The sequence below is a fragment of the Solanum verrucosum genome, unplaced genomic scaffold, assembly GCF_900185275.1.
Source record: "Solanum verrucosum unplaced genomic scaffold, falcon-dt-bn FXZP01000038.1, whole genome shotgun sequence".
NCBI classification, from domain to species: Eukaryota; Viridiplantae; Streptophyta; class Magnoliopsida; order Solanales; family Solanaceae; genus Solanum; species Solanum verrucosum.
In genome coordinates this window covers 2,592,063-2,609,394 of record NW_026020564.1, presented here as the reverse complement: position 1 = coordinate 2,609,394, position 17,332 = coordinate 2,592,063, and the positions used below count along the sequence as shown (strand labels likewise).

Sequence of the window (17,332 nt, the reverse complement as noted above, 5' to 3'; positions counted from 1 at the left end):
AGACCCTTTTTCTGTCTTTACTCCTATTGGTGAATCTATTGTGGCTAAGAGAGTCTATAGAAAGTATCACATCTCCTTATCCCATAGTCACTTATGTTGATCTTGTAGATCTTGATGTGTTGAATTTTGATGTTATGCTTGGCATAGATTGGATCCATTCTTGTTATGCTTTTGTTGATTGTAGAACCCGAGTGGTTAACTTTTAGTTTTCAAATGAGCCCGTACTATAGTGGAATATCTATGCATATAGGTCAGTTTGTTTATTGTCTTAAAGCTAAAAATGATTTCTAAGGGCGGCTTATATCATATTGTATGGATTTGGTTACCGATTTCGAAACCCCTACACTTGAGTCGATTGCCATTACAAATAAGTTTTTGAAAGTGTTTCCTCATAATCTACCCGGTGTTCCTCCCGAAATAGAAATAGATTTCGGTATTGACCTTCTCCCAGTTACACAACCTATCTTCATTCTCTTAGCCGTTTACGTGTCTCTTTGTTAGATATAAAGATATATTTAGCCTAAAATATAACTAGAATTATATTTAATCCAAAAATATAACGAAAGGTACATTGGAATTATTTTCAATAGTACATGGTATTTCGAAAACAAAATGCCTTGTCCACCTAAGCACCAACCACCCACGCACTTCCCCTGCCATTTAAAACCCTAATTTCATTTCAACCGCTATAACGGCGGCGATGGGTGGCGTAGCCATTCCCACTGCCTCCTCATGAGATTCCAACTTATCTCCGTCAGCTCCATTTTCAACCTAAATTCTCGCCACAACACATACCTTTATAGAAACTTTTCCATGGCTACTCAAACCCTAAATTCCTCCATTAACGGCGAAGTCGTCGACGACGATGATCTTCTATGCTCCGACGCCACCACCACTTCATCTATCATTGAACAAGAAGGAGAGAGGCAGCCAGTTGGACTGAATTGTTTGAACGGTTACTTTAAGGGGGAAGCACGGATAGAGAGAGCTTGGGCTCATTGGAAGAAGTTAGGAGAGCCGAAACTTATTGTTGCTCCGATGGTTGACAACTCAGAGTTGCCTTTTCGTCTGCTGTGTCGAAAGCATGGTGCTCAAGCTGCTTATACACCTATGCTTCACTCCCGTATCTTCAGTGAAAATGAGAAGTATCGCTCTCTTGAATTTACTACCTGCAAGGTATCTAATTCTCGTTCTTGTATGGAAATTCAGATTTGTAAACTACTTTGTCAGTGGAAATTTCTTCGTCGGTAAAATCCAGTAACTTCAGTTCAAATTTTGTATTTGTCATAAAAAAAAATTCAGTGAATGTGTACAAATTAGTAATTTAGAACCCGTAACTTACTAGAATCCCAAACCCATAATATTCAAATTTTGGCTCACTAATATGCAATTTTGAGGGTTCATAGTGCTCCAAAGCCTTTAACTTTCCTTAAGAGACAAACTGTTGAATATAAGAATGAAAAAGTTATAATAGCATGATTTTATGGAATGTGATGATCACTTCATTTTTCACTTTTGTTGCTTAAGATGAGAAATGTTTTTGACGTTCTAACTGAACAATTATACAAAAATACATTTGACTTGCAGAATTTACATCGTAATTTGTCAAGTTCTTGCTTACCTTGTTTGATATATATTTTAGTACCTTTTTGTATTTCCAGGCTCTGATCTCGTACTTTATCCCTTTGTCATTTTGTAAATTGCAGGAGGACCGTCCACTTTTTGTTCAATTCTGTGCTAATGATCCAGACACTTTGCTAGAAGCAGCTCAAAGAGTAGAGCCTTACTGCGACTATGTGGACATCAATTTGGGGTAAACTCCTTTTCCTTTCCTTTGTCTAATCTTAGGATTTGTTATTTTGGATTGTATTTCTTGACATCAACACACTTTATGGGATGAAGGGATATAATGTATTTGAACTGTGAATACATCTTCGCCTCAGTTGTAATTCGAGTTAACTTTTCGATTTAACCTAGTAATTAGGGATAAGGATACTACATTCAAGTTTGTACAAGTTTCTTGAAAACTGGACTCTGTTTTGCTTGAGAAACATTTATCTACATCATGGGCTCTATCTGCAACTTGGAATTAGTTGAGGTACAGAAAAGTCAGTTTATGACAATTGTTTTTGGGTTTGCTATGAACAGTTGGGTAATATCCATTACTCTCTTTTGCTTCTACCTCCTTCTCTCCCTGAAGTAACTATTTTCACCTTACTGGATTACTTATAGTAGCCACCTAGTGCTGTCTATGCCCTGCTTGAAGTCAACTACGTGGTTATAGGCTAAGTTGCTCGGACTCTTCACTTTTGGTGCCATACCCATGTCGACACGACGTGGGTGTGGTTGTGGGATCCGTGTCCGATTTGGTCAACCGATTTGGGTACTTTGACCAAAATCGATGGGGAAAGTCTGGACAATTTTAATGATTTTTGTAATCAATACAAAAGCTAAGGTGAAATCAAAGGAAATGAAATACCTTTTATTAAATATATCTATGTCACTCCTTTTCCTTTGATCTCCTTCTAGGATTCTCCTTTTTCTTTTTTTTTTCTTTTTTTTGACAAGGTAAAGCTCCTGCCAAGATTCTCCTCAAGTTAACATCTCATAATTTAGGTTTTATTGCTCTATTTTTAGATATTCTAATTATTTTTAGGCGAATCCCCGCACCCATATCCATACATGGATCCATATCCCCAAATCTTAAAAATTAGATCATGAAGGATCCAACCTTTAGGTCCACACCCGAGTCCGAGCAACTTAGGTTATAGGGAGTTGAGCGATCGTTTTGATGAGTTATTGTATCTTGAGAACCATATGTTGAGTAAAATATGATATATAATAACGGCATTGCTGCTCTCTTGTTACAAGTAGCAGAAAGGATGACCTTAAGGTTTCCATTAGGATTGCCACGTGAAAAAAATTACTCCCACTGGAAGGCCTATTAGCAGGCTCGATGTTGGGAGAATTCCATTCTTTGAAGTTCGATCCACTAAATTTCCTTTTGGTCGAGTCGCCGACTGATTTTGATGAAGTTAACTGTAAATTTTGTTACGTCATTGACTTCATAAAATGGTGCACTAGCAACTTCTTGTTCGAGGAGGCATAGATTTGGTACAGACCTAACCGGCTCCAGGTCCTGATCACAGAATGAACAAGTTTTGCTTCTTGACGACTTCAGATGTAGAGCAGCAGAAGAATAACAAATTTGGGATTGCTTTAGATGTTGTAATAGGTTTCAAGATGCAGAAAATTTGTGAAATTTGGAAAAGTACTTCGGCTTGATGGGTTGCGCTATTGCCAGAGCATAGATGCTAATTTGAAGTATATGAAGTAAAAAATTGAATTAGGAGTAAAGAGCTTAGGGACAAAGCAGCTTTTGTTTTCCAGTTCAAGATGAGCATGTCCTTAATTGTGATGCTTTTTTTCCCACTTCTAAGCAGAATGCTTTATGCATGTTACTGTAGTTTGTCTTACGCTATGTTTACCGGATTATCTAATCAGATCTCGGATCATTTACCATGTATCTTTATTTTAGTTGGTTTAAATTGTATTTCCCACGCAGGTGTCCCCAGCGTATTGCGAGACGAGGGAATTACGGAGCATTCCTCATGGATAATCTTCCCCTTGTGAAGTCTCTGGTAGAAAAGTTGGCTAGCAATCTTGATGTTCCTGTGTCATGCAAAATACGAGTTTTCCCTAATTTGCAAGATACACTTAGTTATGCAAAGATGTTGGAGGATGCTGGTTGTTCTCTTTTAGCAGTGCATGGCAGAACAAGGGATGAAAAAGATGGAAAGAAATTCAGAGCCAACTGGGAGGCCATCAAGGCTGTTAGAGACGTTGTTAGAATTCCTGTCCTTGCTAATGGTGATATACGGCACATGGATGATGTACATAACTGCTTGGAAAAGACTGGTGCTGATGGGGTACTTTCGGCAGAGTCTCTTCTTGAGAATCCAGCTCTATTTGCAGGATATCGAACTGCTGAATGGGATTGAGCACTGCAGGAATCAAAGAAGATGGTAAGCTAGACCAAGCTGAGTTACTCGTAGATTATTTGAAGTTGTGTGAGAGACATCCAGTGCCATGGAGAATGATCCGTTCTCATGTGCACAAGATGTTGGGAGAGTGGTTTCGGATCCAGCCAAGCGTTAGAGAGGATTTCAACCAGCAATCCCAACTCACCTTCGAATTCCTTTATGACTTGGTAAATCGATTAAGGGAACTTGGAGTGAGTGTGCCACTTTATGTGAAGGAGACTCAAGAGGAAGCTGTATCTCCAAATGGAGACGCGGCATAAATTATCTTCTGCAAGTTAGATTAGATACCACTTAGTTAAACAATCAAACAGATTGTCATTCTTGGTAGCAAAAAGAAAAGTTAGATCGTCATTCTGTACTACAAATTTATGAATTATTTTTAGGAGTGATATTTATTTTTACATAGAAGATACAATTGGGGTTACACGCAAGAAATGTGAGATCATTTCCATGGAAAGATAAGATTAGGGATGTTCATGGTTATGGTTAAAAAAATAAATCGAATTGCAATTCGAACCAAACCGATTAGAAAAATCAATGTTTGATTTGGTTTTAAATTTTGAAAATTGATACTATTTGGTTTGGTTTTGCTTTTACTAAAAAAACAACTTCAAAAATAACCAAATTGATCAAATAGATATATAAATTTTATAATTATTATTTTGTTTATTTTAATTAACTTAAGTTTTAATTTTACCATTTTCTCAAGCGCAATACTTAAATTTTAGCTCAACTAATACAATTTTAAGACCAAGTCCATCAAAATTCACTACTTTAGTCTTAATCTACCCTGTTTCACATAAAACAGTTACATTTTTTCTTAATCGAATCACTTTGTGTAATGATAACTCTAGTATTGCTTAATTGCATATTGAACCAACAATAGTTTTTTTGTGAATTGTTCATGTACTAGGTGTGTGTCTATGGATATACGTATGTCCTCAAAAACTTATTACTTTCAAACCAAAAACCTAGAAAAATTGAACCAAACCGACAATAACCAAAGCGACGGTTATTTTTTGTTTGGTTTGATTTTAGAAATTTAAAAGCCAACTAGATTAATTTGATTTTGATTTTAACCAATAACCGATCCAAACCGAATCACAAACAGCCCTAGATAAGATCACATTGGGTCTGTTGTACTCAACCTCACTTTGATCTATACAAGAGACTATTTCACATCTTGAATCCGTGACTGGCTACGCAACAACCCACGATGTAAAAGACTAACAAGCTCTGAAATATGATGCAAAGGACTTCGTCAGTTAACAATGGTTCTTGATGGCTTACACTAGGAAAAAGTTTCTCATCATAAAAAGGTAAAATGAAGGAGAAAGCTGACACTTACGAACAAAACATAAAGTACACATAATGAGATAAGTAAATTAGGAATAGAAAGATGAACTCTGATATCACAAAAGAAATTAACAATGACATGTTTCAATCGTCTGAAACAATTATAGTTTGCATGTTAATACACACACATATAAGATGACTAGGAACAATGAAAAGCAGAATCAGGTATTAATTCCAACTATAACGATTTACTTCGCTGCTGCAACAAAACTAATCAGCATCATATTGCCAGAACAGTGCCAGCTATCAGTACGCTATGAACAGCTTACTTTGAAGTTTGCATTAGAACACACACATACACATGATTATACGAGCATTATTTAGACTACACCAGAGGCGGATATTGCTTGGCCTGCAGCTTAACCCGCTTCTTGTACTCAATAGCATCCTGCATAAATGTGACCATGAGTGGAATCATCTCATTTAAAAATAAAGCTTGAACGATTGAAGACATCAAACTTTTAATTACTTTATTATGTTGTCTTCAAACACGTCCCTTGACAAGCAAGCATTGATTCTTTTTCATGGGCCAAGCACATGAAAATTATTATTATTTATTATTTTGATAATCGATAGTGATGACACTCAGACCCAACCCCAAGATCTTGGCCTGCTCTGAAGTGTATGACCATCCAATCTAAAAGTTTAAACTATAATAGAGAGCCTACTTTTAATTACTTAAATCTTATTGTCGTCAACGTTATATAGGCAGTACCAAACTCCTGATTTCCATCGAACAGTTCCAGAATTTAAAATTGAAACAATCAGTGGGAAGCGAGACATGAATAGTATAAGTACACTAGCTGATAGTGCCAACAATAAAAGCTATGGGAACACTTTACCATTCCGGGAGTAGTACTCCCATACTAAGTGGTGGCGTACACTGCTTAAGATGGTTAAATTTGTAGTCTCTTGTCCCCTATTAAACTGTCTCATAGGATCCGCCATGGTTATCAATTATCAGTCTAAACTATCAAATTTATTGTATTTTAATGAAATATGGGTCCATGGTGAAGACAGATGATATTTACAACGTTTATAGTCCAACTAGGATTAGTCTCTTACCTCCTAATTTGTGTTGGTTTCGTTATTGTACTTGTCTAATCGTAGGACTCTTAAGTATATTCACTCATGTACATCACATATTATTATTGAAAAAGGTTCTACATGGTGTCAGAGCCCTAAGAGGTTTAAACAACCAAAAATAAATAAAAATCTAACGAACACAATTTAAGCAGCAATGGCAGGTGACTCCTCTGCTCCGTCGGGAACATCTCCCACTACACAGAATTCCTTTGCTACTGGCTTTCCTTCTCCCAACCTTGCCCATCAACTGCCTGTTAAACTTACATCCTCCAATTTTTTGTTGTGGAAGAGACAATTTCTTCCTATGATTAAGGGTTGTGGTCTTGATTATAATATTGAAGGTGATGAGCTGATTCCAGAACGGCTTCTGGATAACAATCAACCCAACCCAGCACATAGTTCTTGGGTAAGAGAAGATCAACTTGTCCTAAGTTGGATCGTTGCTTCAGTCTTTGAAGGTATATTACCTCAACTAGTTGGTGCTGAAACTGCTCGAAAAGCGTGGACTAAACTTGTGACTGCTTTCCGGTTCAAGGCCACAAATTCATGAGTTAAAAGCTCAGTTGCATAATTTACAAAGAGAGAATGCAAGTATTGAGTCCTATATCATAAAGGCAAAGGGATATAGGTTGGCCGCTTTGCAGCATCCGATTTCCAACAACGATTTGGTCGAATTTGTTCTTGCTAGATTAGGACCAACTTATCATCCTTTCACAAGATCACTCGAATCACGTCAAGAGGAGATTTCTTTTTACGCTTTATATAGATTGTTGTTGAATGAAGAACGACAATTAAAAAGAGATGAAGCTCTTACTGTTATTGCACCAACAACACAGTTTACACAGTTCATTCACTCCGAATCGTGGTCGTGGGAGAGGAGGAAGAGGTAATCGAGGTCATGGACGCTATCAGAATCAAGGATTCTCTCAGTCGACTCAGAATCGTGCTTCCTACCAGCCCTCTAATCCAATACCTTCAAACATGCCAACGATTATTTGTCACAATTGTGAAGGCAAAGGGCACGTTGCACGAGACAGTCCCTCACCTAAAACTCCTAATGGAACAAGAATATCCGGTCGCCCTGACTCAAATTTAGCCAGCACCCAAAGCTCACCTATACAGAATTGGTTGATGGATAGTGGTACAACGCATCATCTTACCTCTGATCTTGATAACCTTGCTATTCATTTTGAATATCAAGGTCCTGAGGAAGTCACTCTAGGTAATGGTTCTAGACTAACCATATCTCACATAGGTAAATGTTTCATCGCTGCTTCTGATAAAAAAATTAAACTTGATAATACTCTACACGTTCCTACTTCTACTCAAAATTTGAACTCTATTAGTTCTTTTGCTAAGTCTAACAATTTTTTTGTTGAATTTTTCCTCACCATTTTTTGATTAAGGACTTGGTAACAAGGGGAATACTACACACTGGCCCGAGTAGGGATGGACTCTATTCTCTTCCAGTGACAAAATTACTCTCACTAGCTTTCTTTGTTGCTTCTTTTGGTGTTTGGCATGCTCGTCTAGCGCATGCATCCTATCCTACAGTTCGTCGAGCATTACCCACAGCTGTTTTAACGTCTAGTAAATCATCTAGTTTATACACTACATGTGTTGTTAGTAAGAGTCATAAAGTCCCGTTTAGTGAGTCTACTTTTAAGGCATCTGCCTCTCTTGATTTAATTTGTTCAGATGTTTGGGGCCCTGTTTCGGTTGTTTCCAATGATGGCTATCTATATTATGTCTTCTTTTTTTTATCACTTAGTAAATATACTTGGATCTACTTTCTTCGTTTCAAGCCTGGAGTATATTTATCCAATTTCGTACTATTGTTGAAAAATATTTTGGGTTATCTATTAAATCTTTTCAAGCTGACTGGGGAGGCAAGTTTCATGCCTTGACTCAATATTTACGTGACAATGGGATTACACAGCGATCCTCTTGTCCCTATACTCCTGAACAAAATGGTTGTGCCGAAAGAAAACATAGGCATATTGTTTAAACAGGGAGAGCACTCTTGCATCATTCTAATGTTCCTTCTTATTTTTGGACTAATGCTTTTGAACCAGTCGTCTATACTATTAATAGACTAACTACACCACGGCTAAAACATCAATCCCCTTTTTGTGTTCTATTTCAGATCCTGATTTCTCCTTATTACGTGTCTTTGGTTGTCTTCGTGTTCCTTGGCTTCGTCCTTACGCAAAGGACAAATTTGTCACCTAGATCTAAACCTTGTATTTTCTTAGGATATAGTAAAGTTCATAAGGGGTATAAATGTTTTGATTGTGCTTCTGGAAAAAAATTTGTATCTCGTCATGTCATATTTGATGAACATGTATTTCCATTTTCCTCGCAGGATGCACAGGTGCCTAGATCATCGACCAATTCTATCCGTGAGCCAATAACTTTACAACTACCCATGTTTCATTCACAACCAACACCCCATGCTTCCTCTGAGACAGATGTTATAACTTCTCTATTACCATCACCTAGTCCAATCTTACACCAACCTTCAACTGAAACAAAAATACACTCACCACTACCTAGCTCCCCGCTACCATCTGTATAAACTCCATCACATCATAATGATGGTCTTCCCTTGAGTGTTGACCTCTCTCAAACTGTCGTACCTACTGCCCCATCTGATACCTAATTCATCCCCGGCTCCACTATCTCCTGTTCAGTGTATGGTTACTCGTACTCAAACAGGCACGCTAAAACCGAAGCTTCCGTTTTCCTTGTCTGCGATTACCCATTCTAGTGAGGAACCTACTTGTTATTCACAAACTGCTAAGGATAACCATTGGCGTTGTGCGATGGCTGAAGAGTATAATGCTTTGATTCAGAATGGCACCTGGGAACTTGTACCTCCATCATCTTCTCAGAATGTTATTGGTTGTCGTTGGGTGTTCAAAAAAAGCTGAAATCTAACAGGTCTCTAGATCGCCATAAGGCATGCTAGTTGCTAAGGGGTAGCATCAACATCCTGGGATTGACTTTGTGGACACATTTAGTCCGGTGGTAAAGCCAACAAGGCAACAACAATCAGATTGTCACTCTCCTTAGCTGTGACTAAAGGTTGGAATATCACACAACTGGACATTTCAAATGTGTTCCTCCATGGGCACTTAGATGAGGTTGTTTATATGTCGCAACCTCCTGGATTCGTTGATCCATCTCGTTCTGATCATATTTGTATGCTGAAACGCTCTCTTTACTATCTGAAACAAGCACCTCGTATGTGGAACAAACGAATAAGTGATGCACTTTTCTCTCTTGGCTTCTTGGGTTCCAAGACTGATAGCTCTTTATTCTACATGTCTACTGCTACTGATAAGTTGTTCTGTTTGGTACATTTCGATGATATATTGTTAATGGGTAATAACCCTACTTGAACCAAGTCGCTCGTAACACAGCTTCAGTCCCAATTCGTTGTTCATGACCTTGGCACTCTTTCTTATTTTCTGGACATTACAGCAACCTGGACCGGTGAGGGATTATTTTTGTCTCAACGTAAATATGTTGAGGACCTTCTTAATCGAGTACATATGGCTGCTTGTAGTCCTGTTTGTTCGCCCATGCAACCTGCATCGAAGCTACCCTCTACTTCTGGTGTCCCTTTCAATGATCCAACTTTAATTCACAGCACTGTTGGGGCGCTTAAGTACCTCACTTTTACTCGACCAGACGTTGCTTATGCTGTTAACAAAGTATCCCAATTCGTGAATTGTCCCCTGGATGTTCACTAGATGGCTGTGAAACGTATTTTACGTTATGTTAAAGCTGCTGCTTCCCATGGCTTATAACTTGCTTCACGAATATTCTGATTCGGATCAGTGGGGGGGGGGGGACGTGGATGATCGAAAATCCACCACTGGTCTTGCTATATTCCTTGGTGATAACTTGATCTCTTGGTCTTCATGGAAGCAACGGGCTGTCTCTAGGTCCCGCACTGAGGCTAAGTATCGGGCATTAGCAGCAGCTACATCTGAAATTACATGGGTTAAATTCCTTATTCGGGAGATAGGTTGCTTCACATCTGCTGTACTTATCTTTTGGTGTGATAACCTTAGTGCTACCTACTAGACAGCTAATCCCATTTTCCACTCTCCTACGAAACATATGGAAATTGATTTCCATTTTGTTCGGGATAAGGTTCGTGCTAAGTCACATTCAGTTCGATATGTGAGTACTTATGATCAAGTTGCTGATGTGCTCAGCAAGCCCTTGTCAGAGTCTCGTTTTCTTGATTTAAGGAACATGTTGACAGTAGTTCAGCACCCTGCTCAACTTAAGGGGGAATAAAGACAGATGATATTTACAGCGTTTATAGTCCAACTAGGATTAGTCTCTTATCTCCTAGTTTGTGTTGGTTTCGTTATTGTACACATGGTTAAAAGTTTAAATGTGTAGTTACTACCTTTTTCGGGATGTCATATAGAAAATACATTGGAGAGTACAAAACATATTTTTCCATTTCAAGAAGAATCGATTTGGAAATATTCAGAATTGAGGGTAAGACAATTGATTTGGGACAAATGCAATAAAATTTGATTTGAGGAAACCAAACTTACCTGAATAAAGAGATGATACCCTTCAGTTTGAGCAGGATCAGCAGGGTTTGGCTGATCTAACAGGTCTTGGATACCAACGAGTATCTGTTTCACTGTAATGGCTGGTCTCCAACCCTGCAGATGATAAAACACAGCTAACAGCCGTCATAATGTAAACACAGAAAACAAGTGAAATAGTACAGAGAAATGGTATATTCCACATACACTGTCTTCATTGAGGATCGACAAGCAAACTGTTCCTGATGGATACACATTCGGATGAAAGAAACCTTGTGGGAATTTGCACTTTGGTGGTTTGCTAGGATAATCTTCACTGAAGTGAATCGTAACTGGATAACAACCACCTTCCCAATCCGTCTGCATGTACACAAAAGTTGTTAGTAACCAAAGACACTCCTACTATAAAGGTACACGGTTGAGAATCAGAAAAGGCAATGTTTGACACATCATACGGATCCTTGTTTTTAACATATAAGTTAAATGTTTTTTGCTGATAAGTTTAATGGTTTTGTTAATGTTGGGCAAAATGCTGTAACAAGCATCCGAAAGACTTGAAATGCTTCAAAGGAGGGAGGGGGAGATTCACAAAGTATAAGTGGAATTCATATAGGGATGGCAATGGGGCGGTGCGGGGCGGGTGTGGGGCAAACCCGCATAAACCTGCAAAGACTTTACCCCGCTCCGCTCCGCCCCGCCCCACATAGCACAATTTTATGTTTTTGCCCCGCCCCCGCTCCACCCCGCATAAACCCGTCCCGCATAATTTACTCCTTTTTTTAATTAAAAGAAATATACCAGATTCTCTCTTTATTGCTAACGTTGAAATAATATATATATCTTCATTTTACAATCCAAGTTGAAGAATATATATAGAAGTTGTAGAATATATATAGTTCATTAACTGAAGCACTAAACTAAGCTTAAGTCCTCTGCCAGCTTTTTCTTTCCTTTTATATATAGATTTGATTAGTGATGTACTCTATTAATTATACAAGAGTTATTAAAGTTTGTCGAATTAGAGGGGAGTGAAATTATTACTTAAGTATGAGTTAATGATAATTATGCCATGCATTAAAACAATTATGACATTACTTGACTAGCCCCCGATTTCCCAGAACAATTTTGATATACTCAAAGTCCTTTCCTATTCCAGTTACGTACTACTACAAAAATTCTTGAACATACTTATGATTTTTAAAAAACTCCCCAACCCACGTACCCGCCCCACCCCGCATGTTTTTCTTCAAAAACCTTATGTACCCGCCCCGCCCCGCTCCACCCCCGCAAAAACACTAACCCGCTCCGCCCCACCCCATTGCCATCCCTAAATCCATACTGCATATCGCCACAAATAAATTTTCCATAAATAAGAATTCTCTTTCCTAACATTAATGTGTGTGTGCATATATATATATATATATATATATATATATATATAAGAAAGGTAGACAGTATGTGACAGGTTGCTAATGTCAATCTGCCGCTAGACAATAGCAACCCACATGGAGGACTTTGGGTTCACATGTACCCACGCTCTCCCCCGTACCATGTATAATGCTGGTACAACTCTTACGAACTTACATATATGTAACTTGGGCACCCAGGGTGATAAGGTGTGCATGCTAAGGAAAAAAATTGTCCTTGGAGTCAGGAAATCAAACCCCTCTTTGGTATTCTTTTCTCTAGATAACTTTTGCTTTAAAAAAAAAAATCTTTTATATTTTCTCTCTCTTTGTTCGAAGTTTAGTCCCATATGCTAACGAATCCCTTCATTATCTTGAATCTCATCATCTCATCCTCGGTGTCATCATTATAGTAGGGTGTTGGTACTTCTTTAATACCAAAATTAGAAATATTATTATCCAAAACAAATTCAAGATCCTGTTAGAATTTAGGTAGTGGATAAAACAAACAAATGATACCTTTTGTACTGCGCTTTTTAAAACTGTTAAGAACTCTAGTGCTATGGTTACCTTCTTACAAATATCATCATGCAATAGGCTACAAGAAAGAGAACATTTGCTAGTAGCTTGAGATTTCAAAACAAAGAATCTATTTCTATGAAGACAACAGTTCCCAACTCTTTTCTATTAATCATAATTGTTCCATAATACAACTACGGTTACATGAAACAGGAGAACACGAAAAACAAAACGTATCAAGAGAAAAAGGAAAAAATTAAGGAGCATCAGCCATTTGATCATTTGTATATAACAGTCATTTGCTTCCATAAGTTTTATTACTTAGCTCAACTCAATATATTTTCTCAATCTAGCTTTAAATAGTCAGACCTATTATGAACATTCAATTTCACTCTCAACAAGTAAAGCTTATTCAAGAAACTGGTAAGGAAAAGTATTGTGTTGTGTTCAAATTTCATTTAGTTTCAAGATTGGAGTATGTACAGTAAGACCAAAAAATAATCCTCTAAGAAATTTCAAAAACTGTACATATATCAGTATTACTTCAATTTAAGTTTTGACTCATCATGAAGATTTAAAAGTTCTTTTAGACCTTAATATTCTTAATCTACTTCCTGTTTGCAAGACTCAAAGTCAGACAAAAACTTCAAAATTTTAATTTTAAATAAATCGAACAACACCAGTTCTTGCTTCTTAGTCTCAACAAGGTAAACTTCTAACCACTTTTTGTAAATTCAATGACATTTTATCGAGATTATAGAATCAACGAATTATAGATACGCATTTAATTTTTATTACCTTACATTTCATATAATTAAATCGAACGTCTATTTTAAAGGTGGTAGTGCAACCATCTTCTTGAAATCATTGGTAGTTTAGAATGGTAAGGAAAATGAAGCTAGTATCTTCGACAATGTGATTTCAAATCGTCCAAGCATCTGAATCCACAATTTTTTTTATTTTGAGAATTGTAACAATAAATGTGTCCACAAAGTTCCCATCCCTAAATGTAGTTTATCCACTTTTTACCGCTTAAGAGCAAATGAATACCATGATGTAACGCTTCAAAAAATCTCATGTCATAGATTAAAGCATCTTAAAACACTTGCTACCAGTGGCGTACATATATATATATATATATATATATATATATACGTCTTTTAAAAAAATAAAAGAAAAATACTTATAACTTATTTTGATTGAGCTTTTTTTTAAAAATGTATTCAAAATATAATAAGTAGTACTAAAGTGAGAAAGAAGGGCAAAAGAATATAAAATAATAAGTACTCCGTGCTAAAGTGATGAAGAAGGTTAAAAGAACAAAAAAAAAATTGTATAAAAAATGAGGTTATGCAGGTTTGAGCCGGTGATCTCGGCTTTAAAAATTCAAAGTCTTACAAACTGAGCTACGCACAACTTTTGCTTAAGAAGTGTCACCTTGTAGTATATATCTCTTTTATCTGTTTTTCCCTTCTAATCGTACATCCACATTTAGTAAATTTTCTCGTGGAAGCAGTGTCACGTGACACCCTATAGCCCTTCTTAAATCCACCCCTACTTGCTACTATCATGTTCTACATATATATGAGGTAGTTAATTTTTAAAACTTATTATCCATTTCAGACAGGGCTGAATGAGTTCACTTCCTTCAAATGAAAAATGAGAAATAAGTTAACCATCAAAACGAATGGACATTTGCTTTCCATTTGCAGCCAACAAAACTTGTTTCCTAAGTATGACGGAACAACAAATCCTAATCATAATAGTGATATAGTCATATATTGACTTGATGTAAGGATTTCAAACTAATGTGGAAAACCACGAGGCATAGCGTAGTGACAGAAATACCAGCAACTCATCGAAACCTCATCTAAAGCCCTTAGACTCTTGTTCACAAATATGATAGAAGCAACACCAATATGGTAAAATGTATGCATAATGCACCCCAAAGTATACTATACTTTTTGAAATTTACCAAAACAACGAGAAACCATGTCTTCAAAGCTACTAAGAAATTCAAGGAAAAAATGTGAATTCCAAAGTCACCAAGGCATCGGTTAAAGCTTCATTCGCACACTACTAAGGGTATACATAGATGGTTCAAAATCATTAAAAGCTATTCAATTTTGAGAAGTATTACAATCAAAATCATCATCAACGACAACATACCTAGTGTAGTCCCACATAGTGAGGTCTGGGGAGGGTAGGGTATATGCAGACCTTACCTCTACCTCACCTCAGAAGTGAGGTAGAGAGGCTGATTCTGATAGCAGTATCGCGATCAACATACACATCAAAAATCTTGCAGCGTCTTAATTAAGCATAATGTCCAAGAAAACCCAGAACATCAGAAGCTACAATTGATGCCTTTCCAAAGGCTTCAATCCAGAAATAAGAAAACAGATGTTATTCAACAAAAGGAATCAAATGACTGACCCTTTAACTGATCACACGCTCTAATCAACAAATTTTGTGAGAAAGTTGAAATCTTTACATCCTAACAAGAAAAACAAGAAGATAAACTAACTAAAACACTGATGGGGTTGATGAGAAATTGAAAATTTACCCCTGTTTTACCAGGAATAGAGCAGTGCCACACCATCAAGTTCACTGACCCATCTGGAAGTGTCTCAGGTTTAGCCACAAACCCCTACACAACAACCAAACAAAAACATCAAAATCTTGAAATCAAAAGACCAAAAAAGCACTAGAATTAAGAAATACTTGGAAAAATCTGAGCTTTTCATCTATATAAGTGAAAAAAGAGGAGAGAAATCAAACATGGGGATGATTCTTGCGCCAAGCTTTGCGTTCTTCAGCAAGACGGCCGCGAGCAATACCTGCAGACATTGTTGTCTCTCAAGTCTTATCTCAAAAAACAACAAAAAGAAGCAAAGTATTTGAAGCTTTGTTGGCTGCGCTGCCATTTTAAAGAGAAATTTTCTTGGGAACAAAAAAATTTAGGGTCAAGATATGTGATCCAAGTTGGAAATTAGAAAATTATTTTTTAAATGTTGAATTTCGTGGAAGAGATTATAAGACGGGAAATCGAGCTCTCACTAATAAAATAAAAGTTCAAATAGATTCTTCGATTAGAAAATATAATTAGCATTTGAAATTGAAGTTGAAACTCAGCATTAATCTGATTTAAAAGTGTGAATGAAAATTATAATTTTACTTGAAATACTTCATAAAATAGTTCTCTATTAATTTATAAATACTATTTAATCATTTGCAAGTGGAAATTATATACAAATATGTATTGACACTGTGGATTGATCCTTTCTTTATATGAAGTGTTTTTTCCAAAATGAGTTATAGACGACAAAAAATTAAATGAACAATTTTCACATATAGCAAATATAAAAATATTATATTTATATGTTATAGTTATAGTTTACATATTTGCGTTCCATAGCAAATTTTATGTTTGTTATGTAGCTTTTGATTTGTATAATACGTTACAAACATCCAATTTTATATAAATTGTTCAGTTTTGTATAAATTCATTTATTGTAATTTATATAATAAAATCTGTATTTGTATAATTATAAGTGTATAGGATGAAAATATATGTATTTGTATTTGTATATACACTTCTCTCTCGCTTTATACAAACACAAATGCATTTTATACATTTTATACCGAAATGTATAAAATGACTAATTGTATACCGAAAATGGCTAATTGTATACCAAATCAGATGGCAAAAAAAGGAGATATTTGCTGTGAATTACAATTAAAATAAACTATGGTTATAGTATTTAATTTGAATTAATAGTTTGTTATTTCATACAATTTTCCCAATTTAAATTAGTTAGGCTTCAATGCAATATTAGAGATTCCAATACATACAGGATAAGAAATTGGAAACCAAACTGACAAGGTTGCGTCACTTTATGTTAGTTACTAAATATTTAAGTTGTAAAATTATATTTAATCAGATTTTAATATAGGTATCAAACACGAATGAAAAAATCAGGACAAACAAAAATCGGTAATAAATTGAAGTTATAAAACATTGAGTTGTCAACAGTTAAGTTGTAAACTGTATGGGTAATATATTTCATTTATTTATTAAATTGGTTAAAATATTGAACGAAAATAAATTTCTTGAAGAAGGTGTTTATTATTCTATATATAAATATTATATCTTTTGCAGCAAAAATAATAATAAAAAATAGGTCAGGATATTATACACCAAATCAGAAAATGCGAGATGTTTGCATGTCTTTCTCCACATTTCTAACTTAATAAATTAAAAAAAAAATCATTATTCTCTTTGTCTCCATTATATATATAATGGTATTTTACTGAGTATGAAATTTTCTTTTTAAAAAAA

The 17,332-nt window shown here is 36.0% G+C and overlaps 2 protein-coding genes across 2 annotated transcripts; one reads left to right on the top strand and one right to left on the bottom strand.

Annotated features, from left to right (window-relative positions):
* The first annotated feature begins 651 nt into the window (after positions 1–651).
* LOC125810310 (uncharacterized) lies at positions 652–4,391 on the top strand. The gene is given in 4 exon segments (XM_049489818.1): positions 652–1,176; positions 1,707–1,813; positions 3,566–3,993; positions 3,996–4,391. Coding segments are annotated over 4 exon segments (1,287 nt in total). The 5' UTR covers positions 652–732; the 3' UTR covers positions 4,304–4,391.
* Positions 4,392–5,428: 1,037 nt separating this feature from the next.
* Positions 5,429–15,940, bottom strand: LOC125810251 (SUMO-conjugating enzyme SCE1). The gene is made up of 5 exons (XM_049489759.1): positions 15,772–15,940; positions 15,557–15,640; positions 11,273–11,425; positions 11,069–11,182; positions 5,429–5,787 (listed from the first exon to the last, which is right to left on the bottom strand). Exons 1-5 carry the CDS (start codon positions 15,838–15,840, stop codon positions 5,725–5,727), a joined length of 483 nt encoding a protein of 160 aa, XP_049345716.1. The 5' UTR covers positions 15,841–15,940; the 3' UTR covers positions 5,429–5,724.
* Positions 15,941–17,332: the final 1,392 nt, after the last annotated feature.